General features: G+C 38.6%; 1 protein-coding gene across 1 annotated transcript; it reads right to left on the bottom strand.

The window, feature by feature from the left end:
* Positions 1–8,063: 8,063 nt before the first annotated feature.
* Positions 8,064–10,185, bottom strand: LOC135204009 (uncharacterized). Its single transcript, XM_064233933.1, has 2 exons — positions 9,440–10,185; positions 8,064–9,276 (listed from the first exon to the last, which is right to left on the bottom strand). Exons 1-2 carry the CDS (start codon positions 10,183–10,185, stop codon positions 8,064–8,066), a joined length of 1,959 nt encoding a protein of 652 aa, XP_064090003.1.
* Between the last annotated feature and the right edge of the window lie 229 nt (positions 10,186–10,414).

Consider the following 10,414-nt stretch of genomic DNA (forward strand, 5'->3'; position numbering starts at 1 on the left):
TCTACCTGAGAGCAAAGGCCCTTTTGTCTTATAACTCTCGTCAAGACGCCCTTCGTCGCGACGGGGGATCACGGAGGATATAATCGCAGAAATTACCAGGAAATCCTCCTCCATGAAAAGGGCTACTTGGTTCTTTACCAAGATATATATTAGCCTATTTAGCCTCGACGAGGACATAGTACTATAGCAGATTCACATCAACTGTGCATCGGATGTCTAGGCCAGTCCCTTACGACGCTCCTGATTGGCTGTCGATAAGCCAATCACAGGGCTGGAAACTCGCAGTCTCTCTCGGGAGTTCACATAGGCAAGATGTATGAGAGGTGGAACATACATCCTGTTTATGTTTAACTCTCGAGAGAGGCTGAGAGTTTCCAGCCCAGTGATTGGCTTATCAACAGCCAATCAGGAGCGTCGTAAGGGACTGCCCTAGACAGATGCACGGGCGATGTGAATCTCTCTAGTACTACTGCAACCTGTTCGCTGGTGTTTACCCCCTGGGGCCCGACCCCCCCAGTGGTGTACCCCCTCCGCCCCCCTTACCCCTTGCGAGGTGAGCTTATCAATTGATCAGAAGGTGTTCTGTCAGCCTACTTTCTGTCTCTCCAGTAAAACCCTTTTTTAAAAATCTCTTATTAGAGAAAATATACAATATTTTACAGTTTTAACAGCATTACCAGCAGAATATTACCAAAGTTAACTGTGGCAATCAGTACAGACCCAAGAGACCCGGGAATTTGTAGAAAACTTAACTCGAATATGTCCCATTTTCTGTGTTGGATAAACACCTGAGGCTTAAGAGAACGAAATTAAAAGAATAGAGAGAAAAAAATGTGAGCTTTAGGTATTTTCTTCGGGGCAATAGATATATAATTCCTGCTATCGTACGAAGGGCGGAATTTCGTCATTGGACTAGCCGGTTGATTGCTGATAGGTCACTTTCCCGTCTTCAATTCGACAGATTAAAAAGAGGGAATTGCCAGTTAACAAAAATCACGTCTGCCTTGAAGGATATCCCCTCACCCAATAGAGCTCCTGAACACACATTTTTCACATTTTGTATTTTTTTTAAAGATAAAGTCTTAGTTTGGTCATCGGCGCGAAATATAAATAAACAGAAACTGTTAATTGTATTGGTCATTCAAAGATTGACAGCATTAGATGAACTGAAGCACAAGATCCCTGTCGCCGTAGTGGAACTAGCGCCGTTGTTGGTGCACCTTTTACGCGGTTCATTGTAGGCATCACTCAAGGTGCTCAACCCCTCTTATGCCTTCTACGTATATGCCTCTGATCATAGTTTTTTCCTTCCGTTTCCACGGTTCCACCCTCTTCTAACGATATTGTTTCATAGTGAAACTGTGAGGTTTTCCTCTTGCTACACCCATAAAACCCTGTTATTCTCAGACTCTCGTTCAGGGCTAAGTAACTTTCAACTCTGAGTAACTGATTGGTCACAGCGCCTAACCTTAGGCCCAAGTATTGTACTCCATTCCATTCCTGTTCACTGAGTCCACGAGTCTGTATTTACTTCAGACGTCTGTTACAGGGATTACATCAATCAAACGACATTTTAGTTACAGTTCCATCCTCACTATCGTGGACATTACCTTTGTAAAAATATCATCGGGTACAGCCACAAGGCAAAATGACTTCTGTCAGCGGGTATTCCTTCCATCTACCTTCATCTATCTCGGTATGATAAAGTCAGTGAAAATGCCTTGCATTTGCCATAGTACCAGTATCTGCTACATAACTACAGTTTCCATTTTGTAGTCTCTCTTCAGAGGGATAAAAAAAGAAGAAATAGAGGATTTCGGTAAAAAAAAAAAGTGAAAATGTCGAAGCCTATTCGGCACCATAACAGTTCTACCTAGAAAAGGAAACGCCAATAAAACACACATGCACACACACACGCACAGAGAGAGAGAGAGAGAGAGAGAGAGAGAGAGAGAGAGAGAGAGAGAGAGAGACGGGGTGTGCGTAATGAATTCTTTCTAGAGTCCGGTAAATTAAGTTTAGAGCTAATGTCTTTCTTGCGACAGAAAACACCGGAGATCAAAGGCCTCTCGGTGTCGCGTTTGTTTTTTCCCCTTTCCTCATCAGGCCTACAGTTTTTTTTTTCTTTCCACTTCAGGTATCAACTACAAGATGTTGCGAGAAACAAAAGCCTAGTAAAGCTTTGGTCGTGGTAGGCCAGAGAGTAAGGGGAGATAGTGTTCAATGTGCTGATGCCTCCGATAAGGTTGATTGACTCTTTTCCCTTTAAATTAGGCTTACAGCATCCATAGTCATCGATTCACTCTCTGTAAGAAAGAAAGAAAGAAAGAGAGTGAGGGAGAGAGAGTTTTAGCATTTTCCATCGTTTCTTCCACCCAAAATTTGCGTTAAATAAATAGATGACGGTGGTCTCATAAAGGCTTTAGTCGCAGACGCAATTTTACTTGATGAATAAGTATACGTAAACCGGATTCTGCCGCATAATTTCGCTCTTTCAAGGTCAAATAGTCTCGATGCATTCAGCATAGCGAGCATTCTCTTTGCTATCCGAGGTACGAGTCCATATTTTCCCCCAGCAACGAGGGGCATATAATTTCCGCTTTTGGACTTATTCCCGCTGGTTGCCCTAATCTCGGAGACAAAGGATTTTGATCATCATCCGGGCTTCTCTTCCTTGAGAATTTTCTCCTCGGAGGAGCAGCTCCTCAGTTTTTCTTCTTCGGGAGGCGCCCTTTGTAGAAGATTAAGGAAAGCGTGAATGCCGTTATTTTTTTGGTAGCGTGTGAGTCCTTATTTTCCTTTGGGAATTCAATGACTCCTTTTTTCTTCGTTTGTTAGGTAGGAAAATATAACATTGACTTGATGAAAGCAAAAATAAATAGATAAATAAATAAAAAATAGAAAAAATAATAAGTATAACAGTATTAGTACTAGTGGCACTAGTATTTATAATATTACTTTTGTAGAAGCAAATTCACAGTTATGTGTATGCAGTACATACATATTTGAAGATTAATCTCTACATAAAGCTTTCGGGAAACTGTTCGGTTCCCTTTTCCAATCTCTGTGCAGATTTAACTTTAGATATAAGTACTAATACATAACTGTAAATTCGTTTCTCCATGTCATGACTCACGCTATTATGAGTACTTTTTATTACAACCATTGATTGATAATATTATCACCAGTAAAAGAACAAGCGATAGCATCGTCAGGATACTTCTTAACACTTACTATTATCTTCATTTATATTTGACTTCGTGATCCTAATAAACTCACTTCAATCTTACGAAGCCAAAATTCTTGTAAGTCACGTAAAGCCGTTGGTCCCGTTGCTGAATAACCACTTGTTCAATGCAACGTAAAAACACCATACAAACAAGAAAACTGTTGAAAACTAATAAACTAAATCTATACTAATATTTTTTTTAACATGAACGGGATGAAGGATGAATATGAATGAATGTATTTATATAGCCTCAAAGATACTTGATAAACAAAAAGCTAACCAAGAATGTGCACCAAGGAATCATTTCTACTAAAGCAGAAAACATACATCAGGAAATATGCCTACTCTGATCTTTCCTGCATAGTGACCTCCAAGGATTTTTGGGGGTCGTTGTCTCGAAACATTGTCTTCGGGGGTCATTATTTTTATGCTATCTTCAGTCTCTTGCTTATGTTTTTACGGTCATCTCCAACGGCCTTGTACTAAACACGTCGCGAAGGTGGATATAGCCGGTCAGTATCTAGGCGAGATCAGCTTCCTCTAGACTAATTGTTTAAAAACCATACATAGACGATGTCTAGAGTAGGTGGCAGACACTGGTGAAATTCGTAGCTCAACACACACACACACACACACAGGGAGGGAGAGAGAATTGTGGATATGTCTCGGGACTCTCGCTTGAATTCTCTAAAGCAGTGGTTCTCAAACTTTTCCAGTTAACGGAACCCTTTTGCATTTGCTGGTACTCGGTGGAACCCCCTACAATCCCTTCACCCAATATATGTGGATATGTCGCCCATAAATATTGAGCCTTCCCCAACAAACACACACGCGCGCGCGACTATAATAAAAAAAATGTAAAGTTAAATACTCATCATCAAAATTCTTACCTTTTTTTAATGTGATGGGTGAGCCTGCTTCTGGCTACGGAGACCATCAAAGTCTGGAACTATGTTTGTTAACTGCAGACGCATTTCAGGTGCTGCATCCAACTTGCTTCGGTATTTGTTTTTAGTTGCAATATAAATAGAGAAAGCTGCTTCACACATGTATGTTTTTGCAAAGGGCATAAGATGTTTCAATGCTCGTTTAGATAATTCTGGATACTCATGCAACAAGTTTATCCAGAAAGAGAGAAGAGAGTCCTTGTTGTATTTAGTTTTCAAAGTTAGGTCAGTTGAAATGTCAATAAGCTGTTCTTTTTCAGTCCCTGACAGATTTTGCAATACTGGTTGGTTAGCAATGCAGAATTGCCAACTCTGATTTTAGAATGTTGCTAGCGTTATTCCTAAAAGTCGCTAGAATGTTGATAAACCCGTTCATCAGAGGCTGATATTTTTAATAACCAATTTAATAGAGACAGAGTTATCTAGAAGTGTCGCCAGATATTTCAAATAAAAAGATCTCTGTATGTTTTGGTGTGTCACTAACTCTTGCAAAAGTCGCTAGACAGAGCATATAACTCTTGATCTAACTACGAATCACTGTATTGGGAACTCTTGTTAGTAAGGGGTAGCAGCAGTGGCGGGTGTAGTGGGATCCACGCAATTGCCAAACGGACAGGTACGCTTCACGTACACTGTACAGTTTATCTCTCTCTCTCTCTCTCTTCAGATGCAAAAGATTCATTACTCGTATTTCACGTATCCACCCCTGTTCTAATGAATAAGTAAATCAATAAATAAATATAAACTTTCGTCCAACGTATATGTATATATATTTTTTTTTTTTTGGCAACGGAACCCTTGAAAGTCCTTCACGGAACCCTGGGGTTCCGCAGAACACAGTTTGAGAACCACTGCTCTAAAGCGTGTGGCTAGCACAACTCAGTAATATACATCAGCCATAAGTAGGTGTACATAAAACTTACTTGAAGTACATTCCTTCAGGAACTATGAAATTTTAGCTATGGTAAAGGTCTGAAAATAAAAGTAGTTACCTAAACAAACCTCTAAAGATCTTTAGGTTTTAGATTGAAACTACCACATACGTAGAGAGGATGCGATTGTACGATAACTCCTCAGTTACGAGGTGTTTCGTCTTTCTTGGAGACTGATAAGGACCCTTATGTATCGTATTGATATCGAGTGGTTTCCTTTTAGAACATTTCAACCGAACAGAATATTCAACGAGAACATTTAATTTTTCCGGTTTGTCGTTATGTATTTGCAACGAGTTCTCGACACGATAGTGGCCTACATTCTGAAATGTAATAGTGTTTATTCAGAAAAATCGCATTTAGAACGAAATAAATACATAATTATATTCTACCAGGGGGGGGGGGGGGGGGGGGGGGGGGGGGACTACTCCGTTAGACATGATGATAGCATTTAATTTCATTCGATCTGAGTCATTAAAAATACATCCTCTGGCATCTGACATTTCGAAAAATGAAATCTACACGTAAATATTACCAGACTGAATTCGGAACATACATTTTCACCATTTTTAAAAGGAGAGACCATAGCTGCAATTTGCGTAAACGTTTTGCTCAGAAACACTCATTTTCCTTCTGTAGCAAAGTGCAACATTTTAACCTCATTAAAGAGTGACAGAAATAGATTGAAAGTGTTCTACATTACATTCGACGACTGAAATATAGAAGATTTTGAATATCTATAATATATCTATATATATATTATGATATATATAATATATTATAATATATGTAACATACATACATACACACATGCACACACGCACACACGGTGAATAAACATATGGGAAAAAATGATCATCAAAAAACCAAATCCAGTGACTTTTGGAGAATTCCGTAAACGAAAAAAGAAAAAGGAAATTTTACTTTAGGCCTAACTGGCCGTAAGAAAAATTCGTTTAAAAAATCACAAGTAGGTTCTAATATTATTCAGTTTAATTTCCTGTAACTATAGAATGAAAAAAAGTCTTAACCAGATCTGGCACAAAACAGCAATATATCTGAGAAATATAGCTAATCCAATTCATATAAGGACGAAGCAACAAGTGGTTGATACACTGGGCTGACTTTGAGAGAGAGAGAGAGAGAGAGAGACTTGGCGGGAAGACAGCGGGTGGGGGTGGCGTCGGCCATATGGGGGTTTGGGGGTTGGGGTGGGGAGGGGAGAAGGTGGCAATTACCAGGGCTTGCCAACGCTCAACGTTTTCCTTCCCTGCAGCTAAATTGTTCGTTGCTTCGGCAAACTTTATTTCAGCTTCATCTTTCCAGTATTATTCTCCTTTTGGAGGATTCTGGTTTATAATAAAGGATATAAGATATATGAGTGCATCGTGCATACATGCAAAGACTGGTAGCTGGTAGAAAATTATGGCTGTTTCCAAGTTAGTGGAAAATCATGTATGATGGCCCGTATTCAAAAACAGGAGTAACTAGGTATAACAAACCTCCAGGAGACAATTAATAGAGCAGCAAAAATTTAAACACATTATTACTATTATCACAACAGTGTCAATATCACTATTGAAAAAACAATTAATGATGCCACCCAGATGCGGTGTCCTTGGCACTGGACCCCATGTCCCCCTCGTCTTGAATCTCTCACAACCTATCCAAAAAAATGTACTACCATAAATATAACGAGACCATATATATATATAGACAACCCTATCAACACAGATTCCGACCACATAACTCCTCTAGACTAAATTTCGGTTAAATCAATCTTTATGGATTAAACCCTGACGAGAATATGCAGTCATGAAATACACAAAGCTAAAATATAAAAAGATCTCTAACAATTCAACAATGGCAGTAAAATACACATAAATAAGTTAAGAGATTTGATTTTAAGGGACTAGTGATACGGACGTCAAGAAAAATTACTTTAACAACTCAATTGATGTGTGCCAACAAAAATTGAGACCAACCTCAAAGTAATCAAACGTCTTGAAGTCTGACGAGTTCCCAGTCGTTAACAGATCTTCACGCAGACCAGAGATGTAGAGTGCTGGGAATAGCTGGTAAAGGGCGGAGAACCATGCTACCCGCTGTCGCTCCGTGGTTCAGAAATGTAGATAATCCTTATCCTTCCATTGTTAGCAGAGAATACGATCCATAACAAAAGTCTCTGTAAAGTTCCTTAATAGTCCAGCATTAAACACGAGCCATGGTAAGGAGAGTGGTGAGCTGTCGGTGGGAGGGTGGAAAACAACTCCCGAATGTTAACAAATAAACCCCGAAGAAAATTTAGTTTAGGTTACTCGAGGTTCTTGAATGATTAAACAGTTGTTAAACGACGAAACTAGCGGGGAAGTTAAATCTCAATTTGTTAGCACACAACTGCTTCGTTACCAGTGGTTACTATGTACTTAAAAGAATTAATGAAGAAGAGATCTTTTTACATAAGGAAAACATATATATACGAAACTTAAGATATATTATATCTTATTTTCTACACTCCCCCCAAAAACATTCAATCATATATAAACCTGAATATGATTGAATGCATAAATTAAATAAGCCAAACACCAACCACATAAAATACAGGAAAAGACACATGCTAATATCCGATTTCATCATTTAAGATATGACGAGTCCTCTGAATGCTGTTTTTTGCAGCTTTTCTCCTAGGTAGATTACGCTTAGGAGACTCCGAATCTGTAGTTTCATCCTGGACCTCGTCATGCACCTTCTTAGACCTTAAAAGAAAAATTAAATTAGACACATGTCTCTTAGTTATTTCCCGAGTTTTTCCTTTACATAAGACTGCTCCAGTAACTTCTCCTAATTCATTGGTCAATGTTTCTCGAACAATTGCCATAGGATATTGGGCGGCCTTACTAAAGGGTTCCTTTATCAGTACAACATCATTCTTCATTACCAGAGTGCTTGACTGTGTTATAACGATCTTTCACCACACTGCTGTAAGAGTGAAGTAATAAATTCTGAATGGTATATCTCTATCAAGTTCTGTCTAACCTTACGAAGTTTCACAAAGTTATCTCTTACTCTGTCAGTTAAGTCAAGTGAAAAGTTATCATCTAATTCTAAGTCAGGAGATTGTTGTAGTGGTGGAATAACATTAACAGAGACTAAATCATATCCCTTTAATAAACTTTCAGGAGTTATTGGCTCAGGAATAGTCGTATCCAAGTCAGTTTCCCGCAAGGCCTCCTTAAAAGCAATGGGTCTCCTATTAACAATATGTATTGTTTGCCCTATCAGAAATTCAAAGTCTCTAATCTCCAACACATTATTTCGAATTGCACCATATATTAGTTTCTTTGTCAACTTTACACAACTTTCCACCATAGACCCTAAAGCGCTATTTCCTTTAAAGAACTGATGAAACTGAATAGGTTTTATACCATTCTCTTCAAAATATGAATTAACCTCCGGATCCTTCAAAGAATCAAGGATAACATTAGCACCCGCAACTAGCTGGGTGCCCATATCCGAAATGCACAATTCTGGCATACCATATTCAAAACAATGAAGTTGAAACGCTCTTAGATATTCGTTGACGGTCATATTCATACACAGTTTTAAATTTATGGCCCTACTCCATGTACACGTGATACACAACAGCCAAACTTTAATCTTCTGGTTATTTGAACGTACAAAAAATGGACCCATATAGTCAACAAATATGGCTCTATAAGGGATTTCCGGGGGATTTACCCTAAAATCACGATAGGAATTTTGGTTTACCTTAATGGTTCTCTCATTGAAACGTCTACAGGTTACACAGGTTTTCAAAACCTTTTTGACAGTTGAAAAATACCAGGGTATCCAGAAGGTTTTTCTAATTTCAGATAGCAGGGAATAGCATCCTGCATGCGCAAATCTCTCATGATAATTCTCAATAATTAACTTAGTTAGTCTACTATCTTTAGAAAGTAAGATGGGAAACCTGTATCTCCTGTCATCCTTTAATTTGTCCAGTTTGCTACGTACTCGCAAGAGCCCTTCCTTATCAATATAAAGGTTAAGTTGTCCAATGATCTTGGGTAAATCTTTAAGTAAACGTTTGCTGGAATCAAAATACTTGAATACTTCAGGGAAATGATGCTTTTGGTGGGCCTCCTCACAATATGAGACGACTTGGCATCTGCGAAAAAATTATGTCCAGAATTATAAACATTCAAATCTGCAAACTTATCAGGAAGCTTGGATTTAATCTTAAGTTTCAGTTTATTAACATAGGTTAACACAGCTCTGTAAGTAAGGATAAGTTTGTGAAAAAAATCTGAAACTCTACACAAAGTCTGCACATAATGATCATCTGTTTCCCCAAATAATACACTAGCTTCATAGGAATTAATCTCTTCAATGATTGACTTTTTGATATATCAGGGTAGGAACAGTAAAGGACTAAAGTGTCATCTCTACTAGCCTCCGGCCTAAGGTTATTCTTCAGGAACTCAGGACCTGAAAAGTAATTTGTTCTCATTAGCTGCTTGTAGGACAGACAACGAGTAATACAATCAGCTGGATTGTCCTCCCCAGAAACAAAGCTAAATGTAATGGGATGTTTTTCACAAATTTCATTGATGTCCAGCAATCTGTTCTTGACAAAAACAGAAACTTTCTGTAATTTATCCAGTTTTATGGAATAGGAACGAATCCAGGATAAAGCTACCAAACTATCTGAATATACCTGCAAATCGACTATTCTGATAGGGTTAACACAAGTGTGACCCGCTAATTCCTCATACAAGTCAACCAGGCACTCAGCAGCCAAAGCAATACCCTGGAGTTCGAGAGAAGGAATACTTTTAGAATTCAAATTCTTTCCAATAATGCGGTTCTTTGCCATAACAAAGCTTATGGAACCAGTTGAAATGTTCAAAATAAAAATCACAACTCCAAAGATAAATTTACTACTATCAGCAAAAGCTAACAAACTGTAACAATCACTTCTGCTTCCAATAAACCTTGGAACATTCACTGCATGGGGAAGCATTAGCTTGCTTAGCAATGTTCTTCCACTGTCTCTGTAGTTCTTTATCCAGCACATCATCCCAACCAAACTCCTTTTTACACTGTAGAGAGTGCATAAATAGCCTACTGCGGTTAAGCATCGGGCCATTAAAGTTATACAAGTCGAATTGGGAGGCTATAGAGCGTAAGATATCCCTCTTAGTTTTGGCATCTACATCAAGATTAAAGGGTCTGGTAGATAGAGAGTCTACTTCTATTCCATAGACCAAGTAACTTTACCACTGAAGTTGTGGAAACACTGTACG

This window comes from Macrobrachium nipponense, chromosome 44 (assembly GCF_015104395.2).
Source record: "Macrobrachium nipponense isolate FS-2020 chromosome 44, ASM1510439v2, whole genome shotgun sequence".
Taxonomy (NCBI): domain Eukaryota; kingdom Metazoa; phylum Arthropoda; class Malacostraca; order Decapoda; family Palaemonidae; genus Macrobrachium; species Macrobrachium nipponense.

Excerpts from the sequence above, each read along its gene's own strand:
- LOC135204009 (XM_064233933.1), bottom strand. The coding sequence starts at position 10,185 with ATGTGCTGGATAAAGAACTACAGAGACAGTGGAAGAACATTGCTAAGC. Across the intron at positions 9,277-9,439 it reads GGGAAACAGATGATCATTAT|ATGCCAAGTCGTCTCATATT; the intron begins GTGCAGACTTTG and ends ATTTTTTCGCAG.